At 39.8% G+C, this 17,356-nt stretch overlaps 1 protein-coding gene across 1 annotated transcript; it reads left to right on the top strand.

Annotated features, from left to right (window-relative positions):
• The first annotated feature begins 5,655 nt into the window (after window positions 1–5,655).
• On the top strand, window positions 5,656–16,651 carry LOC131223902 (kinetochore protein SPC24 homolog). Its single transcript, XM_058219472.1, has 6 exons — window positions 5,656–5,984; window positions 13,283–13,425; window positions 13,528–13,558; window positions 14,179–14,248; window positions 16,003–16,076; window positions 16,266–16,651. The coding sequence occupies exons 1-6, from the start codon at window positions 5,657–5,659 to the stop codon at window positions 16,370–16,372; spliced, it is 753 nt and encodes a 250-aa protein (XP_058075455.1). The 5' UTR covers window position 5,656; the 3' UTR covers window positions 16,373–16,651.
• The last annotated feature ends 705 nt before the right edge of the window (window positions 16,652–17,356 follow it).

Below are 17,356 nucleotides of genomic sequence, written 5' to 3'. Positions count from 1 at the left end.
AACTGACATATTATGTCTTCACTCCCTGGTGCATGCATGCACCGTTATTTCACTTCATAGGTGGGTCCCATGTGGGGCCCACCACGTATCTATGTATACTCTCAGATATATATTCATATACGTATGTATATATATACATATAAATATATAAAATAAAGAAAGGAAGAAACAAAAGAAATTGCCCAGTACTTGATGTCCGGCCCAGGGCCTTTTTCTAGATACAACATCCCTGGTCGACGGTCCAAACTTAAATGGCCTGTGGTGGCCTGGCACTAGAGCAACCCACCAACATTTGGTGGGACCCACAGTCGATGCAGGTCTCACATTCAGGGTCGGCCCACTGACGTTGGGTGAGGCCCACCTGCATTTGTGCAGGGCCCAAGATCAGCCCACCAGCTCTTTACGTTACACAGAGTCGACGTGCGTCAACTCTGTTCGTAATAGAGGTTCTGCTCCTTCATTGTAGGCCACCATCATGGAGTGAAAGGTGGATTTGAACCGTTCATCTGGTAGAGGGAGGAAAACCATTCAAAACCACGTTGATCTTTCTAGGCCACTCACATTCACGAGGTCTCTACGGCGGTCGAAAGAAGACCGTTCGGCTGCTTTTGAGGCTTGATTACCTAGGTGGGCCACATCATCAGATGATCAAAGCTCGCCCTTCATGGTCAAAATTTCAAGAAGAAGATGGTGGGCGGTGTGGATATGCAGCAAGGTGGCCCACGATATTCGTATAGGGCCCACCAGCCTTTTAACGTGATTTGGTCCCGAACAGGGTCCCTGTCTTTTATCCGAGTTTGGCCTGAAAACTAGCCATTATTTGGCATAGTTTGGCCTGGAATATCGTTTACCCTAGATTTTGCATCCTAGCAAGGCTTCAGTTGAAACAGCCCTTAGCTCTGAACAGAGCTTTTAGTTGAGTCGATTTTTCAACCCGGAACAGGGCCAAGGATTGGCTCAGTTCTAGTCCGAACAGGGACCCAATGGTTGGCTCCGTTCTAGCCTAAAAACAGGGACTTACTTAAATGCTTTGCTTTAGGTGTGAACGCAGCCATTACTTGGTTGGTTTTCAACCCATTTATGGCCACATTCAGGCTTGGTGTTTGCCTGAGACCCGACCATCATTTGGTTGGTCCCAGCTCTAAATAGAGGCTTGAAATAGACCGCTTAAATCGACACAAGGGTATTTGCTAGTCTGCTTTCTATCTGAAAGCATGGCCATTGATTGGCCATCCTTCAACCTAATACAACCATCACTGTGGCCTCAACCTAACTGAAACAGAAAGAAAGAAATGGTCACCCGTGGAGGAGAGATTAGCTCTCTGTTTTTCTTTCTTTTACACTCTCTCTTTCTTCCTCTCTTGATACGAATTTCCTAGGGCTACAGGGCCCATCTTATAGAGGGAGTGAGAGAGAGGGAACGGTTGGGATCGTTTCCCCAATGGATGGCTAAGATTCATCCTTCTTAAAGGGGAAGGGCGGTTCTTTTTCTCCCTTCTACCACAAGCTCGGGTCGGGTGGTTTTTGGCACGGATTGGACGGTGGCATTCAATCTCCTTCGTCCATTTACAAGTGATTAAACGGCTATACCGTTTTGATCGTGTGGGTCCCATGAAGGATTTGAATAGTTTAGAATGCTCGAAAAACGATCGTGGTGGCCCACTTATAGGTTTGAAGTGGGTCAGTTTGAAATAGAGAGAGGAAGGACGGGAAGATATTTGAGAAATGCTCGGTCAGCGCTAGTTTGATCGAGCCATTGGGTTTAGTACACCTCGTGCCCAAGCACTCTTTGTGTACATGCATTGCGTAGGGACCCACTGAAATGTGATTACCATGATCTACTCCATTCATTTGTATTGGGGGACATTACCCAAGGATCTTGGTTCACCTTGGGTTGATGGTGAGTCCTGGGTGGCCCGTTACATACATCCTTGGGCCATCATTGGCCCATAGGTCGTGATCCACCGATCAGGTGGGCCTGACAAACTTTTTCAACGGTTAATATAGGGTATTAGTTATGATGAAGGCTTCATTTGTAGCTATCGAATTCTAAAGTGTTAGTGACAAGTGTGTTGCACCAGAATTAACTAGCATAATGGCTTCAACTTTGAGTGTTCGAGTGGTCTCACCTTCCTGATTATCGTAGGGAGTATTCTAGCTCCTTGAGACCCTGATGGATGGCTCTAATGTCGACGGGAATCCCCATCCTGCGTATGTTGCGTTCACGTTTTGGTTAACCCAAGTAATTTTTAGTTTAGTGTGGGTTTAAAAGGTAACACCCGAGTACTAAAAGTACGGGGTGTTACACGTGTAATGCACAATCACTATTTTTCCAAGCTGTATGCTTACAAAAGAGGATTCAAGAAACTTCTAGTAAAATACTAAGGTTTACACATATAACAATAGGCTACCAATATTAAATAAACTAAAATAAAAATGGAAAAGAAAGAGAGAAATCATTTAATGAAAGTGTTCAAAAGAAAGAATGTTGAACATTCGGTTACTTCTTTAAGTCACGTTTTCTGATACAGAAGATACTCAAGAGAGGATACTGCAGAGCATACTTTATGTGATGTCAGATCAGAGCCTACTGATAAAAGTGCTTGAAAAAGGTGGAAAAAAAAACATGACGTTTAAAGAAATATACTAGCTAGGTAATGATCTAAAGAGAATAAAGAAACTAAATTTTTGGATCTTCCTTAAGATCACATTTTCTTATATAGTTAATCCTCTAAAAAGGCAACTATAGAGCATACTCCACGTGATGATAAAATCGATCGTACTGGTAGTAATATTTTAATCTAAAACCAAATGTAATAAACAAAACAATCAAATAATTTTTTATTTTTTATTATTTTTTAAAGGAAATGAAAGGATAAGATTACATATGTGGATTGAAATGGGAGTAGATTATGTGTTGGCTTAAGGGCCCATTTGGCCAAGTGGATTGGAAGGGATTGAATGGTATTAGGGTGGATGGCATGGATTTCAAGGTAATGATGGTGTTGTCAGTGGATTGTCTTAAGATCCATGGGATTGCTATATCCAGGGATTGCTATATGGACTTTGTTTGGCATGCCCGGCTAATCCCAGGATTAAATCTTCCCATCCCTTCCAATCCCTCTAACCAAACACATCCCAGGCAAATTTGAATGAATTAGGGTGGATTGGATGGGATTTAAAGGTAATGATGGTGTTGTCAGTGGATTGTCTTAAGATCCATGGGATTGCTATATCCCGGGATCAGGTCACCCAGTTTGTTTGGCACGCCTGGCCAATCCTGGGATTTAACTTCCAATCCCTTCCAATACCATCCAATCCCTTCCAATTTGCCCGGCCAAACGGGCACTAAAGGAACATGTTGAAGAAAGGAAAAGAAAACTTGGAGAGTGATGGTTAGGGCATAGAATTCTACCTCTGGACTCGGCTCTCATTCTTTTCTTCCTGTTTCTCTTTTTTTCTTCTCTGTTTAGAAACTGTGGATATTGAAAAAATTCTCTGGCTTTCTCCTTCCTCCTTCCCTTTTATGCTATGTGAGACCCCTTTTATAGGCATTTGGAGCAAGGACACATGTGCATTGCGGTAGGTTTGGTTTTTTCGAACCTCCATTTTATCGTGCTGACTCATCACGTAGAGCTAGGGTTGGAAAGACAGAAGCATACGTGAAGAAGATTGGACAAACCAAGCCTACATCGAACGGTTGTGATTGGCCTAGCATAATAGGTTAGTTCGCTTGAGGAGAATCTTTTCTACCCGTAATTGACTGTGGGACGAACGATTTTGCTCAAAGAGGGTTTCCCCACGATTACATTTAGTAGTTTGGCATTTGGACTCACTCTAATCCATCTAGGGATAAATCTAAACCGTCTATTGTACTCCTGGCATGCTTTCAACTATGTATCTGCCTTGAGCAGGGGTTAAATGAGATCTAAAATAAAGAGTGCCATTGCTCGAATGTGGAGTGTCTACAAACCTTAGATATTAATCAATGTGTCCCAAGTGGGAGAATGTAAGAATTCTATAAAGTAGGCCTACTTGATCAATGGTTAGGATCTTCCCAAAGGTTGGATAAAATGATCGAGTACACTGATGAACCCCATTTACTTGTGATTAGTTTAAATTCATGTAAGGGTGGTACTCGGTAATTGTGTTACACATGCACAATGTCCTTATTGGACTAGAAATTCTAAATTCATTTGAAGCTTTAAGGGAGAGGAGTTTTAATCGGTTTCAAACTCTTGCCCCCAACTACTACTTAAACTTGACTAAGGCGTTGTTTGTTAAATTTGAAGTCTAAAGCCTAAATTTGAAATATGAAGGTTGAATTTGAAAAAAAAAAAAAAAAAACTTTTTTGGTAATTATGGATGAAGTCTGAAAATCAAGTAGTGAATTTAAAACAACCTATTTGTTAACAAACATCTGAAATGTCTGAAATATGTTAATTTGACACATTTGCCCCTATATCCTGTTTGGAAATATTTTACATTATAAAGAAATTATATTTTTATTAAGTGAAATAAAATTATTTGAAGATATATTTGAAGGTATTTGAGATGACAACTCAAAATACTCATCAGAAAGATTGTCGCTATATGTTGTGTAGGCTTGAGCACCAGTTACAACAAAACCTTCAAATAAGGCCTTCAATTCATTCTCAAATGCTAACGGTTTTGTTTTGGAATTGGACTCCATTCTTATTTGTCTACAATAAAAATATCATATAATCATGTCTTAATTTAATAAAAGGTAAATTCTTATTTAACTATATAATAAAATTTTATAATTATCTTTATGTACTCATTCCATTTCTTTTCAAGCCAATTAAATGGCACATCAATGGCATATACCCATATCCCGCAATGTTTATTAATTTACTCCACGCAGTCTACTACGCTTACAGATAATTTCGTAAATTCGAGTTCTTTTCTTGTTCACTTCTTTACCTGGGTTTTTATTCCCGTACCATCCTCAAACCTACACACGCGTTTTCATTCCCATCCGGCGTGGAAGACTACGACACTTCACTGGATCAGCATTTAGTTTGAATTTCTCTCCACGCTCAAAATGAAGTTTACGCAAAAACCATCTTCTTTTAGTCGATAAATGTAGACCGGACAATTGCTTTGAGATTGTACTCGCATCTCATCATATACTTTATAAAAACAAACACATTATAAATTAGAAAACAAAAAATGCCTTACATCCACGCCGTCCATCCGTTTTGACATCTCTTTCTAGGGCACGACCCCAAAAATAAAGTGGATCCATATCTTAGGTGGACAACACCACAGGAAACAATAGTGATTGACCATTAAAACTTCTTGTGGGCCACAAAAGTTTTGGATTAAGATGATATTTATGTGAGACTTTAATCCATATTTTTGTGACCTTATCAACAGGGTGGATGGAAATAAACATTCCGGTGCCCCCAAGAAGCTTTTAATGGGGGTATTCAATCATCACTATTTCGTATGGTGTGGTTCACCTGAGATTTGGATCAAATTATTTTTTCTATTATACTCTAAAATGATCTTTAAAAACGGATGAACGGCGTGGATTAAGGAAAATACATCATGGTGGGGCCCACATTCAGGGATACACCGAAGGCGCCCATGAGATGAACGGATTCGTAGTCCTATAAACACCACAAGCGCAATGCTCTCCACAGCTTATTTTAGATCACTTCAGCTCCCGCGCTTCCCCCTCAGGAGGTGTCATGGTTATCGCTCATATACCCCATTCCTCCACTTTCACATTCAAATCTCGGCCATTTGGGGAAGGAGAGGAATAGGGCATTTTCGGATGGCGGATCTCCCCACAAAAACCATCGATGTTACGACCCTCATGTCCTACAGCGACGATCTTGTTTCGATCCTGAAGAACATGAAGGACATCAACCCTTTGATTCACTTGCTGGATGGGGCGAATAAGCTCCGATCTTCTTGCGAGGCTGATCGATCCGATCTTCATATCCAAATACAAGGTCGATTACCCTTCCCCCCATCTTTATCTCTCATTATCTTTGGAATCATGCTTTTTTCAATTTAAATAAAGAAAATCTTACAAATTTCGCCCCTTCCATTCGCTTCAAATGTTGGAATTAGTGTTTCCTAATCATTGTATGTCGGTAGTTAATGTTTGAGATTTTTCGTCTTCTAACTGATGCAACCAAATGGCCACACGTGCCGATTGATCAAGATTTGAAGAAAAGGCCCGCATCTCACGCAAGCACGCTCTGCATGCCTGCACAAGAAAATGCCCACTTTCCTTTTTTTAGCCATCATCACTTTCCATTTTTTACAAATCTCTAAATTAGGAAATCTGCTCTTTCTTTCATATCTTTATTTTTTAGGCAGGGAATAATTTTAAATATATATTTTTTTTATCTAAGTATCTTCTTATTTTAGGCATTTTCTTAACTATAGAATGTGTTGATGCAATTTTCTGGTGGACCTTCCTTAGACCCTGAAGGATACCTGCACACAAGAGACAAAAGATGAAAGAAAGACCCTGGCTAATGCAGGGGACCCTCCGATGCCAAAGTCAGGGATCTAGGTCTTTGTAGAATTGGTTCAAAGGAAAAGAGTCATCAGTCTCTTCAGGTTTATGAGTTGCGTACCTTTCGCCGTTTTGGGGGCTTCCCTATTTATACGAGAGGGAAGATCACACGGTCGGAAGATCTTGTTTGTTAGAGGGAAGATCACACCGATGGAGATCTTTCCCATTTAGGACTCTGGAGATCCCTGAGATCTTCCTTGGATCGTGGGTGTTCGAGATCTTCGGGATCCCGACCTTATCTCTTGAGATCTCAGGAGAGACCTTTGAGCCGTTCGCCTTGGATAAGACCAAGCATTATCTAGAAACCAATAGACCTGTCCGACTCTTAGGTAAGGTTGGATGGTAGAGGCAAATGGTGCCTCGGAGGTAGGTGGTACTGAGCTATTGATAGGTCGGTATCATCCTAATGTTGATATCGATCGAGCAGGCTTGTGACGTCCCTGTGATCGTCGATCCGAATAGCCCTTAACTTCCTTTGTCGAGCCTAACAGTTCTTACTAAGCTGTCGTCCGGGGAACTCGAGAGAGATCTTCGAGCCGTTCGCCTTGGATAAGACCAAGCATTATCTGGAAACCGATAGACCCGTCCGACCCTTAGGCAAGGTCGGATGGTAGAGGCAAATGGTGCCTCGGAGGTAGGTGGTACCGATCTATTGATGGGTCGGTATCATCCTGATGTTGATATTGATCAAGCAGGCTTGTGACGTCCTTGTGATTGTCGATCCTAATAGCCCTTAGCTTCCTTTGTCGAGCCTAACAGTTCTTACTAAGCTGTCGTTCGGAGAAGTTCGTCGAAGACCGTGCCGACCTATAGTCGTGCCGACCTATGGTCAGGCCGGACTTATCTTATGGTCATGTCGACCTATGGTTAGGCCGACCTATATTATGGTCGGCCTTTCCCTGCCAATGGTCACTTTTGGAATAGTTTGGCCCAATGGCTCATGTTGGTTGTTGGTTCGACCTCTTTTCACGGGTTACTCTATTTTTCCCATAACAGGATTCTTTGTTACTTAGGTGCTTTCCTATTTCATAGATTTTTAGATTTCATATCTTTTATTACAAATTGTAAGGTTGATTATAAGTAGGACCTATGTCTTATGGAATAAAACAAGTTGATTAATATTCTCTTTATGAAAATTTTCTTTTTTTTATCTATGGTGGCTGTTGAAGGGAGGGAAAGTGATCTCTAGTTCTAGACTAGAGGACTGTTGAGCTTGCTCACAGTCTTGCATTTGTGATCTCTAGCATCCGGTTGGAGGATTCTTGGATCTTTTCCACAATCTCTTTCTTTTCTTATTGATTTATTTGCTTTCCCTCTCGGTTTTGCGTCACTAACTGCAGTAAAACTGAAACTCTCCATGTTTGTCCTAGTGTTTTGGAGCTGGAGGTTTTGTAAATGGGCCTTGTTGAGTGGAGCCTGAGGCTCATCTGATCCCTGCCCTTGTCATAGATATCCAAGCCAAAGGTTGGTCCTGCTTTGCTAGCTAGCAAAACAGAAAGGCCTAGACCTGGCCTAGCTCATTTACCCAATTATCTTAAATTGAGGATCTTATACATTCCAAATATCATGCCCATCTTGATTAATCTTAGGGCCTCAAAACTCATGCCCAGGCCCAGTCCACAGGCCTTCTGCCTTGGCTCAAATCATTCCTAACGCAGACCGGGTTAGTGGCCCGGTCCACTTTCATTCCTATTTGGAGATTCTAAGTCCAAACTTCAATAACAGTCCCAATTGTAGCTGGCTTTGGAATGAATATATGTGGCCTTGGGAGATTGGAGAAATTTGCTACCATCAGCCAAACGACCCCTTTTGCCCATGCACATCCATTTACCACCGCTTACAACTGTTTACTATCAACTAAAAACTCCTAAAGCTTGGGCTGGCCACACTGAGAAACAAGGTTGCCAGCAAGGCAAGTTGCCAAATTCTCAGTTGAATGGCTTAAATAAGTCGGGCTGGGCAGTGACTGTGAAGCACAGGCAGACTCAATCCCATGTACCGTTCTTTGATGTTATCGGGCTTGAACTCTCAGCCGAAGCCCAACTCATGGGCCTTTCCAAAAGTGGGTTGGGTCCAGCTGATGACTTTTTGTTCCATGCATCCAAGGTGAATTCTGAGGTTGGCAAGGCAACCTGGGGCTGGACAACTTTTTGTATCAGCTGAAGATGTTACATGCTATTTGGGTCATGAGTTTCGTACTTCTAGTGGGTACCTATTGAAATGAGCTAGGAGCAAAAAGTCCTCTATTTATTAGTTAATACCTTTGATCATTGAGAGAACACGTTGACATAAAATAAACAAGAGACTGGTGGATTTTTGGAATGCATGTATGGTATGAAGATGTTCTATCCTTGTGTAAATATCATGACTTGAGGGTGCCCAATCTCTTCAAGGAATCCCAATTGTCTGTGTTAAATATCATAAGATTCTTACACGTAACTTTCAATTAAGTCTGAACCATGGATGTCATAGCTTCTTAATTTCTCAGCCATTGTTCATTCAAAACCCATCTTGAACAAATCCAGAATTGATGAGTATGCAACTCAAATCAAGGATGGAATCCAAATTTCGTGAAACCCATTTTTGTCATCAGCTTGTTACCTTGAGAGGTTGGCCTACACATTTATGACCATATTAATCAAAAGAGAGGAGTTAACCCTTACACACAGAAACTAAGAAGAAGAGGGGAAAAAAAGGAAAAAAAAGAAAGAAAAAGAAAGAAAAAGTTACAACTTACATGATGAAGGGAGAAAGAAATACCCTTGGGGGCTTACTGTAACTAATAAGCCACACTTCTCAACTGGAAAATAAATCAGTCTCGAGTGATTTAGTGGAAAGGTCCACAACATAGAGGAAACATAACAAAGAGACATGAGATTTTCTCCAATTGGAATGGTGGTGCACCTGCCATGGTGGGAAACAGTGCAATCATGCAACAAACTTCACTGCAGTCCAAAAGCATGACCTGGCGTTCATTTTTTAGCACTTGATTTCGCAACAATAGGTTGTTCTTTCTTCCTCCTCAAAGACCTTAGTGAAGAATGAAGGGACATGCAGTAGGCGGTGGTGGAATGACAAGTGGCAGCACTCATGATATTCAACCCTAATTTGCATTAGCATAAGAAGAAGTGATGTCAATGATAACATCTCCCTTGGGGCTGCAACGTGGATTCGGGTTGTGTTGTTGAGGCCCTTGGGTTGGGCTCGGGGTGGTAGGTGGAAACCTGATTTGAATTCGGGTTGGGTTCGGGCTGAGCAAATTCCGGTCAGGTTAGGTCAGTTTGGGTATTATCACATGCACTTGGGTTGAAGTCGGGTTGGGTCAAGTATAGAGGACTTTGTGTTGGGTTCAGATTGGCTACCTCGGCTTGAAATACGGGTTGGGTTAGGTTACAGGTTTGGTCCCCTTGGGGTTGGGTTGACCCTCAACCTAACCCAACCTGCCCCAGTTGCATGCATAATCTCCATGCCCAGGAGAAGATCTTAGGTTGTGTAGAACCATGTAATAGTGATGAGATGAGGATGTTGTTGAGAAGTCCTGAATTGATTGGATGAATGAGCTTCATGAGTAACATACATGTGCATAGTTGTTAGATAAGTCCTTGAAGGAGCTGCTGATAGGTGATAGATAATGGAAGCAGATCACCTTCAGTCTGATTTTCCTTGACATTGAAGTCTAGATTAACAAAAAACGTGTCATTGATAATTTGAGCTTTTACAATCAAGCGTTAAGGATTTATATATATTTGCCCTTAGATCAAGCAATCTGAATGCCAAGATGATATGAGCAATGCTAAATCTTTCATCTATAGATAATGTTGAGGATGGCCCTTAATTTCACAATTGTGAGATGATGGGAAACTATCCTAGGATGCAAGATGAGAGATAATTACACCTTAATTTCAACAATCAACATGTAAAATCAAGCATATCCATGTAATAGATTGGGAAATTCAGATTTATAACACAAAGATCCTAAGTTATCATATTTGCTGTGCACGAAAATATAAAATAGTTTAAGAGTGACCCACTTGGAACTAGGGACTTCTAATCTAACTTGGGTAGTGCAACAACCACATGGATAGACAAAGATGCAAGCAAAATTCTGGTTTGGAAAAAGTTTTACAAAAAAAATTCAGATTTTCATCAGGGTTTTGTATTCATGGATGGAGATTTAAGAATGGGCTTTTTAGGGATTTAAATGATCTAGGGATTAGGGAGTTTTGGAGGAAAATTAAAGAGGGAAAACCTCAAATGGAAGCTCACATGTAGCTGCCTGTACGGACGCACGTGCGAGTCCACACGTGTCTAGGTAAAAGAGAAGAAAGAGAGGGAAGATTGAGTGGGGTTTTGATGGGTTTAGAAGGTTATAATAGAAGGGGAAAGAGGCAGACAAGAGAAGAAGAACAATACATTTTGAAGAAGAGAGAGGAAGGATGTATCTTGGGGAATTCACCACCAAACAAACTTCTACAGTATGATCAACAAGATCCAATGGTTGGATCAACACGAAACACAAATCTTAACTAAAATGGTCTCTTAAGCATCCCAAATGTATCGTTCTAAAGTGGGGTCTTCTTGATGCACGTCAAATGCATATGGGGTCTTCAAAATGGCTCGATAGGCCCCATCTGGAACTCGTCTCCCATCTACAAAGGAAGTTGCGCTGATGTGGGTGGTTGCCTCCATCTCTGGTACAACCAAGTAGGTCCTCTGATGTCCCCATCATGAGATCATCATTTCCCAAAATGTAGATGTCATCATCAGAATAAGTGCTAGGGTAATGTTGTAAACCATATAGTGTAACAATACAGATGAATTATCTTTGTTTGCCTAAATCTACTGTATATTGATCAAATCGTGCCAAGCAATGCTACTTACGATTGCAAAGAGCTTCCTCGTACATCAGACAAGAAAAAGCACTATGTTTAAAGCCTTGGAGGTGGTTGTGCACAAAATTCTTCATGAGATAACCAAGTTTTCCAGCATTTGTTTGATTTAATAGTTATAGAGGTGAAATTCGGAGAATAAAAATGTCAATATGAGATAAGAAAAGACTGATGAATTAATGAAGTGCTTCATTCAATTTGAAAGAGAGATTCCATTGAGTTTTGTACATGGCAAAACTAGAAGCTCCATCATGCCGGGCATTATGAAACAAAAACAATAGGTCAAACAAAAAATGACTAGAACAACAAAAATTGCTGATGCATTTTAATATACCTGGTACTTGCTCAAGCTGGAGGGTTTTGATCTCTCATTTGTAGTGTAACCACTAGAATATCAAAATATGTCATGTCCAAGTGTGTTTTTGATGATGTCACCTACCCAATCCTTTATTTTTTCAAGGACTAAAGATTTCCTGCCAACGTTACTTTCAGTCTTTGTTGTTTTGTTGAATGCAAGACCTTAATCAATTTGGATAGAAATCTGGCTGTCTCATATCATAGAGATCGGGTCACCACACTTGAGAGTAACTAGTCCATATTAGCTTGCAAGCAGTGCTGGAAATTACCCTAGACCAGTGTTTTAAATAGCGGTAGCGTGATGCGTAGCGCTCAGCCCTCTATAGCGTGTAGCGTAAATACGTAGCGTGTAGCGTAAGCTACACGATATTTCTATTTTTTAATTTAAAAATAGGATAAATATAATACATAGTGGAAAAAAAGGGAAAAAAATATAAAAATGCCTAAAAGATGATTCATTTTATCAATTATAAGCATGTTCAAAAAAGTTATTAGTTATCATTTATCAAAAGCCAATCCACATACATAAGCTAAATCAAATAATTATCACATCAACAACTTCCTAAGTAAACCACTTTAATTAATAATGTCTAATTGAAACCACAAGTCACAATTATGAAAAGAAATAAAAATCCCATGGGTTAAAAGTATCAAGTACAATACAAGTGTCACATTGCTCAACATTAGAAACAAAGAAAACGTGAAAAAATAATAAAAAAACTAAAATAGTAAAAATATAGATTGTAGCTTACGCTACGGACGCTACGCGCTACGTAGCTGTAGCGTACGCTACGACCCTTGTAGCGTGCGCTACAGGGGATTTACGCTATTTGGGACGCTACGTAGCGCTACGGCCACGCTACGCTACGTAGCGTACGCTACGGGCGCTATTTGAAACACTGCCCTAGACTACATTGCTATATCTTGATGTTATAATTCGCCTCATATTCTTCTATGATACAGGATTATCCCCTTAAATGCAAAATTCCTTTTATTATTCTTATTATTACTATTTTTTGTTTTCAAGTTAAGTGACACATTCCACTCAACGTCAACATATTTATTCTAGTAGAGATTGATTTCCCCTTGCTGAAGACTTGTTGTACCTTAAGGTGTGATACACAACTTCAAGGCAATCGACTTATTACTCAAACAACATAAGAAATGCCTTGTTTGGTAGTAGTGAGATATGGAGATTCCTCCCAAACTGTATACATACCGAACCAGAGCATTATCTTCCTCTAAAGCTGAGCCAAGGCCTGGTCCTTGGACACCGAGGCTCAAACTGATCCCAATGTGGACTGAGCTGACAGCCTACCAAGAGAACTTCATTGTGCTTCTCATCCATGAAAAGGTAATCAGGATTTGAGTCAACACAACTAAAACTGTAAACGAGGGCTCAAAATCTTTATTTTGCTTTGCAAATATTCACAATGGTGTTTCCCTTTTCTGACTGACATATTGTTTTGTGCTGCAGACTATCAGAAGAAGATAAATGCATGTGAGCAAAACATAGACGAGGCAAAGAATGAAATTGGCACCAATATAGAACTAGAGCTCCCTCAAAATGAGTTGGAAGAAGAACTGCAAAAGGAACGACTGCTTCGCGAGGAACTTAGATAAGTACCCAGTTGATTATATGGTAGTCTGTTTAAGAAATCTTGGGCAGAGGCACTGATCGCATTCCAATTGATGGTTTACTTTCCATTTTACATCAACACAATAGTTATGGATGAGATTGATGATCTGGAACCAGTGTTTCAAATAGCGCCCGTAGCGTAGCGTGGCCGTAGCACTACGTAGCGTCCCAAATAGCGTAAATCCCCTGTAGTGCACGCTACAGGGGTCATAGCGTATGCTACAGCTACGTAGCGCGTAGCGTCCGTAGCGTAAGCTACAATGTATTTTTTTACTATTTTAGTTTTTTAATTATTTTTTCATGTTTTCTTTATTTCTAATGTTGAGCAATGTGACACTTGTATTGTACTCGATACTTTTAACCTATGGGATTTTTATTTCTTTTCATAATTGTGACTTGTGGTTTCAATTAGACATTATTAATTAAAGTGGTTTACTTAGGAAGTTGTTGATGTGATAATTATTTGATTTAGCTTATGTATGTGGATTGGCTTTTGATAAATGATAACTAATAACTTTTTTGAACATGCTTATAATTGATAAAATGAATCATCTTTTAGGCATTTTTATATTTTTTTCCCGTTTTTTTCACTATTTATTATATTTATCCTATTTTTAAATTAAAAAATAGAAATATCGTGTAGCTTACGCTACACGCTACGTATTTACGCTACACGCTATAGAGGGCTGAGCGCTACGCATCACGCTACCGCTATTTAAAACACTGTCTGGAACATAAAAGGGTCTCTGTTGAAGAACGAAAGGGAAATCTAAAGAAAATCGAGAAAGATGCATCAAGGCAACAGTAAGCACTGTGATGGCATGACCTCTTTTTATGTTCTCGATGGCTGTTATTTTGCAATGCCAATATTCTATTTCCTAAAATTCTTTATTCCAATTTCTGTGCATCCTTGATCAATTTATATAAATTCTGTTTCCAGATTTAATGGAAAATGTTTTTCCGCCCATTATCCTGCACGGAAAGTTACTTAAAACATTGCCCGCATGCTCCTGTTTTCTCATGTACGTGACCATTGAAAATCTTCCACCAATCACTGTTCTTACAGCTTTTATCAATGTTACGTCATAATTTTTATTTTGACAATTAACATCAATTTATTGATAAAAAACTTGCATGGTGTGCTGTAAAGGCTGTTACAGGGCCGTAAAGGTAACGGTGACAACCATTACACATTTTGGGGTCGTAACGACCATAAGAGGCGTTATAGAAAAAATGACCAGTAACCACCGTTAACAACCCATTATGTTCCCTGTAAAGATTGTAACAACCTTGTAATGGTCTGTTATAGGGCTGATACAGGTTCTTCGGATTTATTTTATTTATTTATTTATTATTATTATTATTATTTTTTAATGTTACGTGGTAAATATAGGTTTTCGAGTTTTTTCTTTCAATGAAAAAGAGATTGTAATGGCCGTTACAGGGCTGTAACAGTTGTTACAACCTATATCGTAAAGGTAATGGTGGTGGCCATTACAACCACCATTACCATTATGGAATACAGTGCCTTGCTTTTACTTTTCTCCTGCCCATTCAAGAATAGTTCATAATGCACTGGACTTGTCACAGATAACCCATTAAATGGTTTTGCATACAACAATGCTTCCCAATCAGGGTCCGCAGACACAAGTCAAGGCATTCTAGCACGTCGACGATTAGTTGAGATAGCTTTGTATCATATCTAGTTGTGCAGACCTATGTATTCTTTTGGTGTTTCCATGAATCTTTTCATCTAGCTCGATGCCCCACAACTTTTTTTTTTCTTTTTCTTTTTGCATTTTTATCAAGATGGCTACTGTCCAATGAAATTTCTCATCATTTTAATATTGAACTCTAACAGCATGCTCATGTGACTTCCATTTCAAGCTTTTAAGATGTCAGCATGATGACCAGAAGAGTCCAGGTTGTTTTTCATGCGCTGACTCATGCCAGTGTGACATACATGTACGATGTACCATATTCAAGCTGCCATGTACATTGAATGTGGGTTGTTGTCAATTTTTGCAACTGTCGATTTCTTTTGTTCACACATGGCCCACCTGATTTGTGGACTGGTACTTTTGGGCCGAGGCATCTACAGTTTGGGCCCACCCAATGATTGGCTCGAATCTCACTCAAGTGTGCCAAATTCCCACATTTCAAACGTTAGTCCCTTGTGTGTGTGTTTTTTTTTTTTTTGGGTTGTTGCAAAACCCTGTTAGTCAGGCTGTCTTGCAACAGATGCAAAGTGTGTACTATTATCACTAAAAAGTTGTGCAGCATTCTTGGTCCAATCACTCAAATTTTGCTCGATAATTCATTAAATAGCATGCATCTTGTTTATTCATGGATATGCTGGTTTATTAAGAAAGTTCATCTGCGGCAAACAACATTTTTTTATGCGGGATACTGAATAATCTGCTCAACAATATGTATCAAATCTGTGTCATACCACCTTCTTCAATTACATTTCGCTGCCCATGCATTGCTTCAATACAAATTGATGAAAGGAAAAAGGAGAAGGAAGACAAACACAGTGATTTTGTTTGATCATGCAGGAACATGCTTTCTATGCATGCTTCAGTGACAAATATCAGCCCAGACTTAGGCGATCAATACAGAGTTTCTGGACGTATCCTTCTGTTTAAATATTCATGTGTCATGGAAATTTTCTTTGCTTTCGTTTGTTTTTTCTTTTATTTAGTTTGTGAACTTCATTAGATGAGCTAGGCTGCTAACCCAGGCAATTCAGTTCCAGGTGGACTGTGGCATTGTCTTCTGTTATACATACATATATATTCCTCCTTAACAAAACATACAGATATTGTTGAAAGGGATAGAAAGATTGTTGAGAAGTTTGAGTTTGAATCTGCAAAGACAAACCCTGTGGAGATATGCAACAGCCTCCGGAAAATTATGGACCTTTGAAGAACCATCGGTTTTTGCTTATCTGCTAGAAGTTGTGGAAACAAACAAACTATTTGGAAGTTGTGAAATTCTTATACTGGTGTTTTTCTAGATTGTACAAATTACAATGTTGAGGGCTGCTTACCTTCCTCAGCTGTAGGTTAACTTTACATACGAGCACAAAAATGGACCGTACCATGCTTGTTGTAGGCAATTGGTTCTCTTTTGAAAATATCCACTTACATATAAGAAAGAAATACCATCATTAGCTGAGTTTAAAATGATGAGTTCAACCTTGAACGTCATGTGATTTAGTATGTGCATGCAATTCTATTCGTTTTGTGCTCATGTTTCTTTAAGCGCTAATGGTATTTGCAGCATATGCACACAACAGCAAACACAACCATCCCAGCTGTGTCTGAATGCCACACTTGTGCAATATCTGGGGTCTTTATCGGGCAGGTCCATTGTCAGTGTCCTAGCCTGAAAATAGGCCCAGTGCACTCATCAAGTAGACCACAGGCCCACATATGCGTGTGATAAGGAATAGTCCTCATCAGCATACTGTTCACTTTCATGCAAGTGTGGACCACCTGATAAGTCCCACTCATCAGGTGGGCTACACATTGATGTTTCATATGGATTGAATGTTATCCTTCAGCTGTCTATTTTGGGCATGTGTAGATGCTAGCATCCTTCAGCTGTCTATTGTCATTACTAGTGGTTTATGATGCGACTGCAATAGTGTAAAAGCAAAAAACAATAATTTCTGGATGAACTGCGGCTAACCTTGGTGGATTTAGAAGCTACATTTGGATGTGCTATTTACTGGGTTGTGTATATTTCCTCGGTGGAATAAAAGAGAAAGGAAAGAGGAGAGAATAATAGGCTTTGTGAGTTAACTCTCCCGGCTCTGATTCCTTTGCAAGTTAACTTAGAATAAGGTTATTTTGGGAGGGTTGCCCCGCCATGAAGTTTGGGTGATCTGACTATCATTTGGACCAC

The sequence above is a fragment of the Magnolia sinica genome, chromosome 13, assembly GCF_029962835.1.
Source record: "Magnolia sinica isolate HGM2019 chromosome 13, MsV1, whole genome shotgun sequence".
Taxonomy (NCBI): domain Eukaryota; kingdom Viridiplantae; phylum Streptophyta; class Magnoliopsida; order Magnoliales; family Magnoliaceae; genus Magnolia; species Magnolia sinica.
The sequence above is the reverse complement of the archived record's forward strand: the minus strand, read 5'-3'. Positions and strand labels throughout refer to the sequence as shown.

Bases quoted from the DNA above. Each gene is read 5' to 3' on its own strand.
- LOC131223902 (XM_058219472.1), top strand. From the start codon at position 5,657: ATGCTCTCCACAGCTTATTTTAGATCACTTCAGCTCCCGCGCTTCCCC. The intron at 5,985-13,282 runs GTCGATTACCCT...TTTGTGCTGCAG, and splicing joins TCTTCATATCCAAATACAAG to ACTATCAGAAGAAGATAAAT. The intron at 13,426-13,527 runs TAAGTACCCAGT...TACATCAACACA, and splicing joins TGCTTCGCGAGGAACTTAGA to ATAGTTATGGATGAGATTGA.